Source organism: Mobula birostris, chromosome X, assembly GCF_030028105.1.
Source record: "Mobula birostris isolate sMobBir1 chromosome X, sMobBir1.hap1, whole genome shotgun sequence".
Classification (NCBI taxonomy): Eukaryota; Metazoa; Chordata; class Chondrichthyes; order Myliobatiformes; family Myliobatidae; genus Mobula; species Mobula birostris.
Genome location: NC_092402.1, coordinates 48,560,327 through 48,578,659, shown reverse-complemented (window position 1 = coordinate 48,578,659; position 18,333 = coordinate 48,560,327). Strand labels below are relative to the sequence as shown.

The following is an 18,333-nucleotide window of genomic DNA, read 5'->3' as shown; positions in this document are numbered from 1 at the left end:
GAATAATAATTCATCATAAGCACCATGAATTCAATCCTATTGACAGGAATTGGCTGGCACATGTGGGATGAAGAGCCAACTTTGGATTCAGAGCACCTTCCAACTTTGGATCAACTGTAGTTAATTAAGCTCAGTTGCTAAGTGTAGGAACTAGGACTGCAGTTACCTCTCTTTGTTTTTGCAAATCTATTTCAGTACAAATACACCGGGGATCTTACTGTAACTACGACAATGATGCTGACTTCATCCTGAATTTTCCAGTTGAAATATCTGACCTCTAATCAATTAAAAAAATTGATAGGTCAGCTCAAGATCTGGATAATGATGAAACACGGCTATTTTAGCACTCAAATCATTCCATCTTCACTATGGCCAGGTGTGGTGGTAGAGGCAGATACGTTAGGGAAATTTAAGAAACTCGTAAGTAAGTGGATGGATGATAGAGAAATGGAGGGCTACATAGGAGGGAGGGGTTCAATGATCTTCGAGTAGGTAAAATGTCAGCACAACATCGTGTGCCAAATGGCTTGCACTGTGCTATAATGTCCTATTTTCAATGTCTTATCCCTTCAGTGGACTTGAGTTCCATTTGGGGCGAGTATATAAGATCTTTTTTCTCACGAGGGCTTGGAAAGCGGAGACAGTTATCCAGCATTCCTATCTTCCGTCATTGTGCTACAAAGTGCTGACCTGCTCGTTGTGACTGAGCGCAGTACTGAAAGGGAAGCAACGTCTCTCTTGGTCAAGTGCCTACTGGAATCACAGGTGCTGTATGGCCACTTAGTTGAGGAACCAAAGGTATCAAAGCTGGTGGAATTGTGCAGTACTGCAAGACTGTGCCATTCAGGATAAGGTGCAAGAAAAGGGAAAATCGAGGCAAGCAAAAAATAATATACAGCTCGTAAAGTAAAAGGAACAAAAATAAAATGAACCATCCAAATCCAAGAAGTGGCTAATACAAGGAGGCCTAATTTTAAAGTGATTGGAGGAAAATATAGGCAGGATGTGGATGTGTGGGACACACTGCCAGTGGTGGTTGTAGAGGAGGTGCATCAGGGACTTTTAAGAAAGTCTTACATGGGTACATGGGTGATAGAAAAATAGAGGGCTATGTAGGAGGGAACAATTAGACTGATCTTAAAGTAGGATTAAGTGCTAGATAACATCATGGGCCCAAGGGTCTGTACTGTGCTGTAATGTTCTCTGTTCTAGATAACCTGGAGATAGAAGAAACTGCAGATGTTGTGATGTGGGGTGATAAAGCAGACTGGTGGGGGATGTTCGGGTACAATGAAAAACTTGCTTGCAGCAGCATCAGCATGTAGATTCAGGCACCACACAGAGCATAAATTAAATATAAGTGATTCAAGATGGGGAAGGAAAAGCCTGTGCAATAAATATTAGTGCAATAAACACAATCGGAGACAAGTCCTTTGTAGTGCAGGACTTGTAGTGTTCTGTAGTGTTGGGCTTGTGCAGGTTAGTTTAAGAGCTTGATGGTTGCAGTAAAGTAACCGAACCTGGAGGTGTGGGACTTCAGGCTTCTGTACCTCCTGCCTGGTGGAGAGAAAAACTCCTCAGTCAGCATGTCCGGAGGTCAGAGGTTGGCAAGACTGGAGGTCTGGGCCGGAGAATGGAGCTTGGTGTTCCGATGTTTGCGAATCTGAGATTCTCAGGGTGGATGCACAATCTTTTCTCTGGGGTTGGGATTCAAGAACGAGAGGGTAGGGTTCAATGTGAAAGGGGAGAGGTTTAATAGGATCCTGAGGGACAATTTTTTCACTCAAATGGCTGGTCTATATATGGAATGAGCTGCCAGAGGATGTGTTTGGGGAAAGTACATTAACAACATTTGAAAGACACTTTGACAGGTACATAGACAGGAAAGGTTCAGAGGGATAGACTCAACACAGGCAAATGGCACTTGCTTAGACTGGAATCTTGGTTAGCATGGCCCAGTGGGCCTAAGGTCCCTGTATCCATGTTGTACGACTCTATGACAACTGGGCTTCATCTTGAATAGATGGTCATGACAAAGCATTCCATTGATTCATCTCTAGGACCAGAGGCACAGCCTCAGAACAGAAGGACGTCCCTTTAGAAGAGAGATGAGGAGGAATTTCTTCAGCCGGAGGGTGGTGAATCTGTGGAATTCATTGCCACAGATGGCTGTGGAGGCCAGGTCATTGGGTATATTTGAAACGGAGATTTATAGGTTTGATTAATAGGGTATTAACAGTTATGGGGAGAAGGCGGCAGAATGGAGGTGAGTGGGATAGTAAATCAGTCATGATGGAATGGATGGGCCAAATGGCCTGATTTTCATCCTATGTCTTTGTGTCGTCTGGGCTCTAGTGTGTCAGTCTAGACAGCCAGGCTCAGTTCTCTGAGGCAGTACATCACCCTGTAAGCTAATTGCTCTGCTGTGCGTCCTGTGCAAAGTGTGAGGCCCGAAACTGGACAAATGGAGCACCGAACATGCGGCTGAATGTCTGCATCTCCGAGTTCTGGCCGTGACTAGTCGAGATTTTGTCTGGCGTGCTCAGGCAGAGCTCATCTTTGATCTGCAGCCTGTGGATTTGCCACTGTTTATGGTGTAAACTCAGTCTCAAGCCCCTGTGTTTCCAAAACAGATATGGAGACAGGGGACTGGCAAAAATCAGGGGACGTTACTGTAAACATTGGCTCTTATCAGAACTAATGGGAAAGCACAACATCAGGAGCACTGAGAGTCCTAAACAACCTATGACAGGACAGTGTGCCTCTGACTGGGATAAGCTGTATCTACAAAACAAGTACGTTATCGAGGTAAGCAGGCTGGAGTGTTGGGTGGGGAAAGGAATGTGAAGAGTTGAGAATGGACAAAATAAATTAAAGGTCTTCAGTGTCATGAAATCTCTTCCCCACCTTCCCCTCCCACCAGTTCAGTATCACAAAAGGACAGTACGAAAGGTGTTCTCACTACATTCCCCTTGCACATACAAAATGCTGGAGTAACTTGGCAGGTCCGGCAGCAGCTCTGGACAGGAATAAGCAGTCCACGTTTCAGGCTGAGTCCCTTCATCAGGACTTGTGATTATGATACCCCTCGCTCTGCAGGTTGGTGCAGAGTTGCAGTAACTACACCTGCAGAGCTGGATTGGCAGAGTCAGTGCCAACGTCTGGAACATAATGAGTGGTAGGTGTTCCCCTGAGACAGTCCTGTAATATTTGCTATGCATCCTACAAACTAAATGCAGAAGGGCTTTGGAGCATATTGCACTTTGGAGCATATTTCCAGCATCTCTCTGGATAACTGAAGAGTCTTGTTCTAAATACATCTAACATAGAACACTACAGTACAGCCCATTCAACCCTCGATGCAGTGCCAACCTTGTAGCCTACTCTTCGATCACTCTATGTTTCTATCATTCATACACCTATCTAAGAGTATCTCTTATGTCCCTAATACACTATCTACCTCTACCACCACCTCTGGCTGGGCCTTCCAGGCACCCACCCCTTTCTGTGTAAAATAAAACTACCTGTGACACCACCCCAAAGATACTTCCTTCTGGTAACCTTAATATGATGTCCCCTCATATTTGCCATTCCTGCACTTGGGAAAATTCTCTGACTACCCACTCGAACTATGCCTCTTATCATCTTGTACACCTCTATCAAGTACTGTACCTCTCATTCTCCTTCACCCTGAAGAGAAAAGCTCCAGATTGCATAATTTTTCCTCATAAGGCATGCTCTCTAATCAAGGCAGCATTCTGATATGTCTCCTCTGCACCCTCGCCAAAGCTTTCACAACCTTCCTATAATAAGGTGACCAGAATTGAATACAATATTCCAAGTGTGGTCTTGCCTAGGTTTTATAAAGCTGCAAAATTACCTATAATTACAATTAGCAGAATATATATACAGCATAAAAAATTAATTAAGTAGTGCAAAAAGAGAGGAAAAATAGTGAGGTAGTGTTCATGGAATCATTGGGCATTTAGAATATGATAGCGGAAAGACCCTTACCAGGAAATGGTTATCTCAGGAGAGCCCAACTTTAAATGTATGGATGGAAATTACAATGGACATTTACAAAATGGAGAAGATAACAGCATCTGTTAATTATAAGTTGGAACAATTTTATTCATACTGGAAAAAATGGTTTAACTGCATAATACCTCATAGGCCTGATTTTATTCTCACAAGTCAATGAATATGTTGTAAAAAAAATCACTCCCTACTCTGTACAGTTTTCTTCTTTCGATTGTTCTTTCTTTCCTCTCCTTTCTATGTGTATACCTCAGATAAATATTATGTGGAGATTTGTGACTAATATGATTATATGATATATATGTACAGTATCTGAAATACATCGTATGGAAATGTTTGTTTGATGATGAAATTCGATAAAAAAACCAAAAAAAAAGAAATATGATAGCGGAGGGGGTGAATATGTTCCTGAAATATTGAGTGTGTGCCTTTAGGCTCCTGTACCTACTTCTTGGTGGTGGCAATGAGAAGGGGGCTTGTGCTGAGAGATGGAGTCCTTAGTTATAGATGCCATTTGCTTGAAGCGTCGCTTTTTGAGGATGTGCTCAATGTTGGGGAAGGCTGGTGCCCATGATGGAGCTGGCTGAGTTTACAACTTTTTGCAGCTTTTTCTGATCCTGTGCAGTGGCTCCTCCATATCAGACAGTGAGGCAACCAGTTAGGATGCTCTCCACAGTATATCTGTAGAAATTTGCTAGTGTCTTTGGTGACTGACCAAGTCTCTTCAAACTCATAATGAAATATAACAGCTGGCGTGCGTTCTTTGTAATTGCATTAATATGTTGCATCCAGGATAGATCTTCAGAAATGTTGACACCCAGAAACCTGAAACTGCTCACCCTTTCCACTTCTGATCCCTTGATGAGGACTGGTGGTTGTTCTCTCAACTTCCCCTTCCTGAAATCCACAATCAGTTCATTGGTCTTACTGATGTTGAGTGCAAGGTGTTGTGATGCCATTCAAGCAGTTGATCTATCTCACTCCTTTATGCCTCCCTGTCACCATCTGAAATTCTGTCAACAATAGTTATCGTTGGCAAATTCATAGATGGTGTTTCAGCTGTGTCTAGCCGCCCAGCTGTGGGTGTAGAGGAAGTAGACCAGTGGGATATGCACACGTCCCTTGAGGTACACCAGAGTTCATTGTCAGCAAGGAGGAGATGCTATTTCCAATTCACATGGACTGTGATCTCCAGGTGAGGAAGTCTAGGATCCAATTACAGAGGGACATACAATGGACCAGGAGCTTGCTGTTTGGAACAGGGACCAAAATATGATAGAATTTACCCTGCAATTTGAGAGGGTGAAGCTTAAGTCAGATGTATCTGTATTATATATGTTATAGGCATCCGTTAGTCTCATGAGACCATGGATTTGCGCCTTGGAAGGTTTCCAGGGCACAGGCCTGGGCAAGGTTGTACGGAAGACCGGCAGTTGCCCGTGTTGCTAGTCTCCCCTTTCTACGCCACCAATGTTGTCCAAGGGAAGGGCATTAGGACCCATACAGCTTGGCACCAGTGTTGTTGCGGAGCAATGTGTGATTAAGTGCTTTGCTCAAGGACACACACACTGTATTACAGTGGAGTAAAGGAAATGACAAAGGCATGAGAGAGGAGCTGGCTAAAGCTGATAGCAAGGGGAAACTAGCAGGGATGATGGCAGAGCAGCAATGGCTGGAGTTTTGGGGAACAATTCAGAAGGCACAGGATAGATACATCCGGATGAAGTGGAAGTATTCTAAAGGCAGGATGATACAACCTTGGCTGAAAAGGGAAGTCAAAGCCAACAAAAAGGCAAAAGAGAGGGCATATAACAGTACAAAGATTAATGGGAAGTCAGAGGATTGGGAAATTCCTAAAAACCAACAGAAGGCAACGTAAAAAGCATAAGGCAGGGGTGGGGGGCTGGAAGATTAGATTAGATTATGAGGACACTCAGTCATTTATTGTCATTTAGAAATGCATGCATTAAAAAATGATACAATGTTCCTCCAGTATGATATCACAGAAACACAAGACAGACCAAGACTAAAACTGACAAAAACCACATAATTGTAACATATAGTTACAACAGTGCAAAGCAATACCGTAATTTGTTAAGAACAGACCATGGGCACGGTAAACAGAAGTCTCAAAGTCCCGATAGCCCCAACATCTCACGCAGACGGTAGAAGGAAGAAACTCTCCCTGCCATGAGCTTCCAGTGCCGCAAACTTGCCGATGCAGCACCCTGGAAACACCCGACCACAGTCCGGATCTGAGTCCGTCTGAAAACTTCGAGCCTCCGACCACCCCTCCGACACCGAGCTCCGAGCACTGAGCACCATCTCTGCCAAGTGCTTCAACCCCAGCCCCAGCCGCCAAGCAACAGGCAAAGCTGAGGATTCGGGGCCTTCCCCTCCGGAGATTTCGGATTACACAGTAGCAGTGACAGTGAAACAGGCATTTCAGAAGTTTCACCAGATGTTCCTCCGTGCTCTCACGTCTGCCTCCATCAAATCAGAATTTGATTTGGCCTCCTACTTGACAGATTACAGATATTCATCACCGGAGAGGCCGCGCACGCTGTGTTGCGCCGCCATCTTCTCCTCCTCCTGACTATAGATGACATATGAAAGTAAGCTAGCCAATAATATAAAAATGATACCAAAAGCTTTTTCAGATAAATAAAGAGTAAAAGAAAAGTGAGAGTAGATATTGGACCATGTGAACATGACAGTGGAGAGGTAGTAATGGGGGACAAAAAACAACGGGCAAACTGAATAAGTATTTTTCATCCATCTTCACTGTGGAAGATGCTAGCAGTATACCAGAAGTTCGAGAGTGTTAAGGTGCAGAAGTGAGTGGACTTGCTATTACTAGGCAGATGGTGCTTGGGAAACTGAAAGGTCTGAAGGTAGATATGTCACCTGGACCTGCTGGACTACACCCCAGGGTTATAAAAGAGGTAGCTGAAGCAATTGTGGAGGCATTAGTAATGATCTTTCAAGAATCAAAAGATTCTGGAATGGTTCCGGAGGACTGGACAATTGCAAATGTCACTCCACTCTTCAAGAAGGGAGTGAGGCAGAAGAAAGAAAACTATAGGCCAGTTAGCCTGACCTCAGTGGTTGGGAAGACGTTTGAATCAATTGTTAAGGATGTGGCTTTTGGGTACTTGGAAGCACATGACAAAATAGGCCAAAGTCAGGATGGTTCTCTTCAGGGAAAACCTTGCCTGACAAATCTGTTGGAATTTTCTAAAGTAAGAACAAAGGAGAATTGGTGGATGTTGTGTACTTGGACTTTCAGAAAGCCTTTGACAAGGTGCCATGCATGAGGCTGCTAAAAACATTAGAGTCCATAGTATTGCAGGAAAGGTACTAGCGTGGATAGAGCATTGGCTGATTGGCAGGAGGCAAAGAGTGGGAATAAAGGGATCCCTTTCACATTAGCTGCTGGGCAGTACTGGTTTTCCATAGTGGTCTACAGGGAACTACATCTTTGATGTTGTATGTCAATGATTTGGATGATGAAATTCATGGCTTTGAGGCCAAGTTTGCAAACAATACAAAAATCGGTGGAGGGGCAGGTAGTGTTGAAGAGGCAGAGAGGCTGCAGGAAGACATATCAGGAGAATGGGCAACGAGGTGGCAAATGGAATACACTGTAGTGAAGTGTATGGTTGTCCACTTTGGTAGCAAGAATAAAAGCAGAGACCATTTCCTAAAAAGGAAGAAAAATCAAAAATACGAGGTGCAATGGGGGAATGGTGTAGGGGGAATATAACGGGTGAGAATGATGGTAAAGCATGATGGAGAATTATAATGGGCAATGATAGTGGGGGAATCTGATGGGCAATATGATGGGGGACAATGCTAGGAGCGTATGTTGGCTGGGTAAGATGGGAGAGTATGTTGTTGGAGAATGATGGGTGAATATGATTGGACTATGATAGAGTGTATGATGGTTAAGTATAATAGGGGAGTATGATGAAGGATTTTAATAAGTGAGTATGATGAAAGATTAAAATGTAAGTATATTGGGGACATATGAAAAGTAGTATGTTGTCGGACTATAATGGTGACTGTGATGTGGAAATGTGATGCGTGAATATGATAGGGAAATCTGATAGTTGACTATGGTGGGGGAGTATGACATGTGAATATAATGGGGGATATGATGTAGGATTATAATGGTGAGTACGATATGGGTGTATGATGGGAGAGTATGACGGAAGAGTATGATAATCCACCCACCATTCTCTACCATAATATTCTCCCATCATGCTACCCCATCAGACTCCACTCATCATTGCCTGCTGTCATACTCTCCCATCTGACTCTGCCTTCATATTCCACCATCATACTCACCCATTGTACTCCCCCTTCATACTTCCCTGTATTATTCTACCTTCATCCTCTCATTTCATACTCCCCCATGATACTCTTCCATCCTACTCTCCCCATCATAGTCCCCCATCTACTCTCCAATCATACTTTCCGATCATAATATGCCCATCATACTCTCTGTTCATCATGCTCTCCCCATCATACTCACCCATCATATTCCTCCATCATAACTCCCAACATACTCACAAATTGCACTCTCCCATTGTCTCCCCACTATATTGCACCATCCTACTCCACATCATACACTACCATTCTGCACCCATATCCTACTCCACCATCATATTTTCCCATTATATTCTGCCAGCATACCAGGCCATATTTATACTGTATACTTTATACTTTATTGTCGCCAAACAATTGATACCAGAACGTACAATCATCACAGCGATATTTGATTCTGCACTTCCTGCTCCCTGGATTACAAATCGATAGTAAATATTGAGAATTTAAATTATAAATCATAAATAGAAAATAGAAAAGTGGAAAGTAAGGTCGTGCAAAAAAACTGAGAGGCAGGTCCGGATATTTGGAGGGTACGGCCCAGATCCGGGTCAGGATCCGTTCAGCCGTCTTATCACAGTTGAAAAGAAGCTGTTCCCAAATCTGGCCGTACGAGTCTTCAAGCTCCTGAGCCTTCTCCCGGAGGGAAGAGGGACGAAAAGTGTGTTGGCTGGGTGGGTCGTGTCCTTGATCATCCTGGCAGCACTGCTCCGACAGCATGCGGTGTAAAGTGAGTCCAAGGATGGAAGATTGGTTTGTGTGATGTGCTGCGCCGTGTTCACGATCTTCTGCAGCTTCTTCCGGTCTTGGACAGGACAACTTCCATACCAGGTTGTGATGCACCCTAGAAGAATGCTTTCTACAGTGCATCTATAAAAATTAGTGAGGGTTTTTGGGGACAGGCCAAATTTCTTTAGTTTTCTCAGGAAGTAAAGGTGCTGGTGGGCCTTTCAGATGACATGCCAAATTCACACAATCTTCTAAGAAAGTAGAGGCACTGCCATGGTTTCTTTCTAATGGTACTTATGTACAGTACATGCTGAAGCCAGGACAAGTCCTCTGAAATGATAACGTCAAGGAATTTAATGTTGCTGACCCTCTCCACCTCTGATCCCCCAGTGAGGTCTGGCTCATGGGCCTCCGGTTTCCTTCTGCTGAAGTCAATAATCAACTCCTGGGTCTTGCTGACATTGAGTGAGATGTTGTTGTGGCACCACTCAGCCAGATTTTCAATCCCCCTCCTATATGCTGATTCATCACTAGCTTGGATTCGGCCTATGACTGTGGTTCCATCAGCAAATTTCAGTATGGCATTGGGGCTGTGCTTAGCCTCACAGTCCTGAGTGTAAAGCGAGTAGAGCAGGGGGCTAAGCACACAACCTTGTGGTTCACCTGTGCTGATGGAGATTGTGGAGGAGATGCTGTTGCCAATCCAAACTGACTGGTTTGGATTGGTCCATTTGCATCGGTCCAAGTCAGGAAATCAAGCCCATTTACATAAGGAGGTATTAAGGCCTGGGTCTAGGAGCTTATTGATCAGTTTGGAGGAGATGACGGCATTGAATGCTGAGCTATAGTCAATGAACAGCATCCTGATGTATGCACCTTCACTGCAGAGTTGAGTGAAGACCCAATAAAATTGCATTTGCTCTTGACTTGTTGTGACATTAGGAAAACTGGAGTCAATCTAAGTCACTTCTCAAGCAGGAGTTGATATGTTTCATCACCAACCTCTCAAAGTACCTCATCACTGTGGATGTAAGTGCTACTGGACAATATTTATTGAAGCAGGTTACCACATTCTTCTTAGATTAGATTTGAGGACACTCAGTCCTCGTTTATTGTCATTTAGAAATGCATGCATTAAAAAATGATACAACGTTCCTCCAGAATGATACCACAAGAAAACACAGGACAAACCAAGACTAAAACTGACAAAACCACATAATTATAACATATAGTTACAACAGTGCAAAGCAATACCATAATTTGATAAAGAGCAGACCATGGGCACGGTAAAAAAAAAGTCTCAAAGTCCCAATAGCCTCATCATCACATGCAGCCGGCAGAAGGGAGAAACTCTCCCTGCCATGAACCTCCAAGCGCCGCCAACTTGCTGATGCAGCACCATTGGAAGCACCCGACCGCAGCGGACTCTGAGTCCATCCGAAAACTTCGAGCCTCCGACCAGCCCTCCAACACCGAGCACCGAGCACCGAGCACCATCTCTGCTGAGTGCTTCGACCCTGCCCCGACCACCGAGCAACAAGCAAAGCCGAGGACTCGGGGCCTTCTCCTCCGGAGATTCTGGATCACACAGTAGCAGCAGCAGCGAAGCAGGCATTTCAGAAGTTTCACCAGATGTTCCTCCGTGCTCTCACGTCCATCTCCATCAAATCAGGATTGTGCATGGCACCCTACTTGACAAATAACAGACATCACCACCGGAGTGGCTGCTGCGAGCTGCATCGTGCCGCCATCTTCTCCTCCCTCCAGTATAATAGGCACCGGTATAATTGAACCCTGCTTGAAGCAAGTGAGTGTCTCAGACTGCCGAAGTGTGAGGTTAAAGATATCGGTGAGTACTCCAGCCAGTTGATCAGCATGGGTCTTTAGTATTCGGCCAGCTACCCCACCTGGACTGGATGCATTCTGTGATGTCACATCTGAAATCTCAGCATCATCGGGGGCTGTGGGAGTTCACGAAGGTGCCTCCATGTCATGACGGTCAAAATTTAGCATAAAGGGTATTGAACTCCTCTGGGAGTGAGACCTTGTTGTCACCTATGTCTCTTGATTTCATTTTGTAGGAGGTGATCGCATTCAAGCCCTGCCACGTCTGTCGAGCGTCCTTCTGTGATTCCAGAGTGGTCCAGAATTGCCACTTCACATGTGAGATGGCTTTCCAAAGGTCAACTTGTGTTTTACATGGTTACCGGACCAGGATGCCACTGATCTGACCCTCTGCAGATCGTAGATCTCATGGTTCATCCAGGGCTGTTTTCATAAGTCCATGACAACCATGGCATATTGGTTCAGATCCTCTGATGAGTCCTTGAACATGGCCCAGTCCACCAAACTTGAAGCAGTCCCTTATCCACTCTGCCTCCTGCAACCACCTCTTTGTTGTCCTTCTGTTTAGTTTCTGCCTGTATGCAGGTAGGAGGAGGACAGCTAGATGTTCAGATTTCCCAAAATGAGGTTTAGGGCTCAAACAGTAGGCATTCCTAGTCGTAGTATAACAGTGGTTGAGTGTTTTGGGGACACCTTGAGCTGAAGATGACATGCTGATGATGTTTGGGCAGAGATTTCTTGAAACAAGCCTGATTGAAGTCCTTGGCATGATTTGAAAGGCATCAATGTAGGCTTTTTGTTTGCTGATCATGGCACTCAATACTTCAAGTGCCTGCTTAACATCGGCCTTTGGTATACTGTGGTCAGGAAGGTGGAGGAGAGCTCTCTTGTTAAGTAGCATGGAGGGCACTTAATCATTAGATGTCCCAGATCAGGGGAACAAGGCAACATAACAACAGGAATACAAGCCCCTTTCCTCCATACACAACAACAGGACAGTCCTCCAGTCTCCAGTCTCCAGGCTTTGACTTCCAATCGACTTGCAGGCGCCAATCTTCGGTATCATCTTTTGGGGTAGCCAATGATAGGACTCTAAAGTCCAGGCTCGGACTCCAGGTGTGCCGACTGACTGGCTATCGTGCCTCCTAGTGCCTCATGCTCACATCCAATCCTGGGACCCATCGACCTGGGACAGCCAAAAACCCACAATGTCGTTCCTCACCCATCACCCTTCACCTGTGCACCTCCCCTTCAATATGTTCCTTCCATCATCCTGGACATCTCTGATGTTGGCACAAGGGAGACAAATGACCATCTGTGGTCTCACTCTTCACTACAGAACTGGCTTTTGTGACTTTCAGACCTTAAGGATGGAAGGTAGAAGAAAGGTACCACAATGACATGCGGGAGAGAAGGTGTAAAGAAGGTAGATGAACAACATCAGAACAGAGAATTACAGAAATATATTCCAACAGAGGAGGAACTGAAATTGATGAGTAGGGATAATTTAAAAGCAATTCCAACAAAAACTAATATTCCATATAATTATAAAATTGCAAGACAGCAATGTAGAAATAAAGAAGCTGAACTCTGGGGGAGGGGGGGAAGAAATAATTAGAACAGTTAGCGCTCTCCCTGATCGTTTAAAGTCAATGACTTGAAGCTATTTTACTCATTGATGAGAGCTACATATAAATAGAAGTGTTTGTGTGTGTTTCATTGGCTAGAGAATGAGCACAGATCCCAGTGGAGTTCACAAAGAAAATCAGAATAATAATTCATCATAAGCACCATGAATATTCAATCCTATTGACAGGAATTGGCTGGCACATGTGGGATGAAGAGCAAACTTTGGATTCAGAGCACCTTCCAGTTTTGGATCAACTGTAGTTAATTAAGCTCAGTTGCTACGTGTAGGAACTAGGACTGCAGTTACCTCTCTTTGTTTTTGCAAATCTATTTCAGTACAAATACACCAGGGATTTTACTGTAACTATGGCAATGATGCTGACTTCATCCTGAAATTTCCAGTTGAAATATCTGACCTCTAATCAATTAAAAAAATTGATAGGTCAGCTCAAGATCTGGATAATGATGAAACACGGCTATTTTAGCACTCAAATCATTCCATCTTCACTATGGCCAGGTGTGGTGGTAGAGGCAGATACGTTAGGGAAATTTAAGAAACTCATAAGTAAGTGGATGGATGATAGAGAAATGGAGGGCTACATAGGAGGGAGGGGTTCAATGATCTTCGAGTAGGTAAAATGTCAGCACAACATCGTGTGCCAAATGGCTTGCACTGTGCTATAATGTCCTATTTTCAATGTCTTATCCCTTCAGTGGACTTGAGTTCCATTTGGGGCGAGTATATAAGATCTTTTTTCTCACGAGGGCTTGGAAAGCGGAGACAGTTATCCAGCATTCCTATCTTCCGTCATTGTGCTACAAAGTGCTGACCTGCTCGTTGTGACTGAGCGCAGTACTGAAAGGGAAGCAACGTCTCTCTTGGTCAAGTGCCTACTGGAATCACAGGTGCTGTATGGCCACTTGGTTGAGGAACCAAAGGTATCAAAGCTGGTGGAATTGTGCAGTACTGCAAGACTGTGCCATTCAGGATAAGGTGCAAGAAAAGGGAAAATCGAGGCAAGCAAAAAATAATATACAGCTCGTAAAGTAAAAGGAACAAAAATAAAATGAACCATCCAAATCCAAGAAGTGGCTAATACAAGGAGGCCTAATTTTAAAGTGATTGGAGGAAAATATAGGCAGGATGTGGATGTGTGGGACACACTGCCAGTGGTGGTTGTAGAGGAGGTGCATCAGGGACTTTTAAGAAAGTCTTACATGGGTACATGGGTGATAGAAAAATAGAGGGCTATGTAGGAGGGAACAATTAGACTGATCTTAAAGTAGGATTAAGTGCTAGATAACATCATGGGCCCAAGGGTCTGTACTGTGCTGTAATGTTCTCTGTTCTAGATAACCTGGAGATAGAAGAAACTGCAGATGTTGTGATGTGGGGTGATAAAGCAGACTGGTGGGGGATGTTCGGGTACAATGAAAAACTTGCTTGCAGCAGCATCAGCATGTAGATTCAGGCACCACACAGAGCATAAATTAAATATAAGTGATTCAAGATGGGGAAGGAAAAGCCTGTGCAATAAATATTAGTGCAATAAACACAATCGGAGACAAGTCCTTTGTAGTGCAGGACTTGTAGTGTTCTGTAGTGTTGGGCTTGTGCAGGTTAGTTTAAGAGCTTGATGTTTGCAGTAAAGTAACCGAACCTGGAGGTGTGGGACTTCAGGCTTCTGTACCTCCTGCCTGGTGGAGAGAAAAACTCCTCAGTCAGCATGTCCGGAGGTCAGAGGTTGGCAAGACTGGAGGTCTGGGCCGGAGAATGGAGCTTGGTGTTCCGATGTTTGCGAATCTGAGATTCTCAGGGTGGATGCACAATCTTTTCTCTGGGGTTGGGATTCAAGAACGAGAGGGTAGGGTTCAATGTGAAAGGGGAGAGGTTTAATAGGATCCTGAGGGACAATTTTTTCACTCAAATGGCTGGTCTATATATGGAATGAGCTGCCAGAGGATGTGTTTGGGGAAAGTACATTAACAACATTTGAAAGACACTTTGACAGGTACATAGACAGGAAAGGTTCAGAGGGATAGACTCAACACAGGCAAATGGCACTTGCTTAGACTGGAATCTTGGTTAGCATGGCCCAGTGGGCCTAAGGTCCCTGTATCCATGTTGTACGACTCTATGACAACTGGGCTTCATCTTGAATAGATGGTCATGACAAAGCATTCCATTGATTCATCTCTAGGACCAGAGGCACAGCCTCAGAACAGAAGGACGTCCCTTTAGGAGAGAGATGAGGAGGAATTTCTTCAGCCGGAGGGTGGTGAATCTGTGGAATTCATTGCCACAGATGGCTGTGGAGGCCAGGTCATTGGGTATATTTGAAACGGAGGTTTATAGGTTTGATTAATAGGGTATTAACAGTTATGGGGAGAAGGCGGCAGAATGGAGGTGAGTGGGATAGTAAATCAGTCATGATAGAATGGATGGGCCAAATGGCCTGATTTTCATCCTATGTCTTTGTGTCGTCTGGGCTCTAGTGTGTCAGTCTAGACAGCCAGGCTCAGTTCTCTGAGGCAGTACATCACCCTGTAAGCTAATTGCTCTGCTGTGCGTCCTGTGCAAAGTGTGAGGCCCGAAACTGGACAAATGGAGCACCGAACATGCGGCTGAATGTCTGCATCTCCGAGTTCTGGCCGTGACTAGTCGAGATTTTGTCTGGCGTGCTCAGGCAGAGCTCATCTTTGATCTGCAGCCTGTGGATTTGCCACTGTTTATGGTGTAAACTCAGTCTCAAGCCCCTGTGTTTCCAAAACAGATATGGAGACAGGGGACTGGCAAAAATCAGGGGACGTTACTGTAAACATTGGCTCTTATCAGAACTAATGGGAAAGCACAACATCAGGAGCACTGAGAGTCCTAAACAACCTATGACAGGACAGTGTGCCTCTGACTGGGATAAGCTGTATCTACAAAACAAGTACGTTATCGAGGTAAGCAGGCTGGAGTGTTGGGTGGGGAAAGGAATGTGAAGAGTTGAGAATGGACAAAATAAATTAAAGGTCTTCAGTGTCATGAAATCTCTTCCCCACCTTCCCCCCCCACCAGTTCAGTATCACAAAAGGACAGTACGAAAGGTGTTCTCACTACATTCCCCTTGCACATACAAAATGCTGGAGTAACTTGGCAGGTCCGGCAGCAGCTCTGGACAGGAATAAGCAGTCCACGTTTCAGGCTGAGTCCCTTCATCAGGACTTGTGATTATGATACCCCTCGCTCTGTAGGTTGGTGCAGAGTTGCAGTAACTACACCTGCAGAGCTGGATTGGCAGAGTCAGTGCCAACGTCTGGAACATAATGAGTGGTAGGTGTTCCCCTGAGACAGTCCTGTAATATTTGCTATGCATCCTACAGACGAAACGCAGAAGGGCTATGATTTAAGAGAGGCTAAAGCATCACTGGCCACCACTCTCTTGCATCCCCCCCCCCCACACTTTCTTCCAGTCACCTTAAAATTTTGTCTGCTCACATTAGCATTTCCACCCTTGGAAAAATGTCTCTGACTATCCACTCAATCTATGTGTCTTACAATCTTATACACCTCTATCAAGTACCCTCATCATCCTTTGCTCTAAAGAAAAAAGAACTAGCTCACTCAACATGCTTATGAGGGCATGTGCTGAGTGATGGGAATATTAATAATGGATGCTACCTTCTTGAGGCATCGCCTTTTAAACAAGTCCTCGACGCTGGGGAGGCGCATGCCTATGATGGAGCTGGCAGAGTTTGCAACTTTCTGCAGCTTTTTCCCATCCTGTGCAGTGGCCCCTCCATACCAGATGGTGATGCAACCAGTTACAATACTCCCCATGTCTAGAAATGTGTAGAAATTTTAATTCCACTTCCCATTCCCATTCTGCTATGTCCATCCATGGCCTCCTCCACTGTTGTGATGAGGCCACACTCAGGTTGGAGGAACAACACGTCATATTCCATTTGGGTAGCCTCTAACCTGATGGTATGAACATTGACTTCTCAAATTTCTGGTAGTGCTCCCCCCACCTCCTTCACCATTCCCCTTCCCCTTTTCCCTCTCTCACCTTATCTCCTTGCCCACCCATCACCTCCCTCTGGAGCTCCTTCCCCCTTTTCTTTCTTCCATGACCTTCTGTCTCTTTCACCAGTCAACTTCCCAGCCCTTTACTTCATTCCACCCCCTCCACATTTCACCTATCATCTTGTGTTTCTATCTCCCCTTCCCCACCTTTTAAATGTACTCCTCAGCTTTTTTCTCCAATCCTGCTGAAGGGTTTTGGCCTGGAACGTCGACTGTACTTTTTTCCTAGCTGCTGCCTGGCCTGCTGAGTTCCTCCAGCATTTTGTGTGTGTTGCTTGGATTTCTATTGTCTACCTTTACCATTAAGCACCCGTTTACAGAAATCACTTCCTACACCTCCATCAACTTCCCCCAGATTCTATCATCAATCTGCTAACTAGGAGCAATTCACAGTAACTGGTTAACGTACTAATTCACATATCTTTGGGACATGGAGGGAAATTGGAGCACCTGGAGGAAGCCCATATGGTTACAGGGAGAACCTGCGAACTCTACACAGCAGCATCAGAGGTCGGGATTGAACCCAATTCATAGTTAGGCAGCAACTCTCCTACCTGAACCAGTCTGCCACTCCATACTATATTCCCACTAATCCTCTGCACACTCCTCAAAGCCTTCAGCGAAGGATAGATTATGTTCTGGGCTATCTATCCAAAAAATTCTAGTTGCAGCTATAAATTATGATTAACTGTCAGCCAGATCACTTCTTGCCCCTTGCCGGTGTGTACATCCAAATGAAAGGGACTGCATGGTCGCTCAACAGTTTGTGCAATCACTTTACAGCACCAGCGATTTTCGATCAGAGTTCAATTCCCGCTGCTGTCTGCAAGGAGTTTGTACGTTCTTCATGTAACCGTGTAGGTTTCCTCCCAGCCTCCAGTGATGTAAGGGTTAGGGTTAGTGAGTTGTGAGCACGCTCTGTTGCTACTGAAAGCCCACTTGCAGGCTGCCCCCAGCACAATCCTTGGACTGCGTTGTTTGTTGACACAGATTGGTGCATGTTTCAATGTTTCAACGTACATGTGACAACGAGAGCTAATCTTTTACAGCTTGTGGGCACCAGTTATCAACAAATGGAGCAGCAGCTGACTTTCCTTCCAGCGACACTCACTGATGTCTCGATACTAGGGTCACTCAGCAGGCAGTGCTTATACTCTTGTAGTTACATAGCATGGACACAGGCCCTTCAGCCCAACTTGTTGATGCTGTCAACACTTATGAGCATCGAATTTAACCTCAGACTGTGTATTAGTCCAAGGTAACACTACCTAGGACTGTGTTATTTTTCTCTCTCAACCTTGCACTAGTGTTATTTTTTTTATTCTGATGTTTATTTCCTGTAAGTTATACATAATTCATTTTAATTACATTAGTGTTAACTGATTTTTGTCCTTCAGATTCAGGATCATTTATTTATCTCATGTATATCTAAACATACAGTGAAAAGCATTATTCATGTTAGCAACATTCACAACCTGAGAATATTCTGGGACCGCACATTCCATCACTGACGTAGCATGCCTACAATGTTCAGCAGAGCAACCACAACTAAACAAGCCCCTTTCCTCCATCGTACCCACCCAGCTACTCATTCTCATGCACGAAGAGTCCTCCAACCCCAGGACGGGATC

General features: G+C 44.6%; 1 protein-coding gene across 1 annotated transcript in view; it reads left to right on the top strand.

Moving 5' to 3' along the window:
- Positions 1-18,333, top strand: part of LOC140191504 (transcription factor CP2-like protein 1) — a 100,365-nt gene that overhangs the window by 11,119 nt on the left and 70,913 nt on the right. The window contains exons 3-4 of the mRNA XM_072248957.1: positions 1,213-1,285; positions 2,634-2,808. Of these exons, the coding sequence (XP_072105058.1) occupies positions 1,213-1,285; positions 2,634-2,808 (248 nt within the window). The remainder of the gene's footprint in view (positions 1-1,212; positions 1,286-2,633; positions 2,809-18,333) is intronic.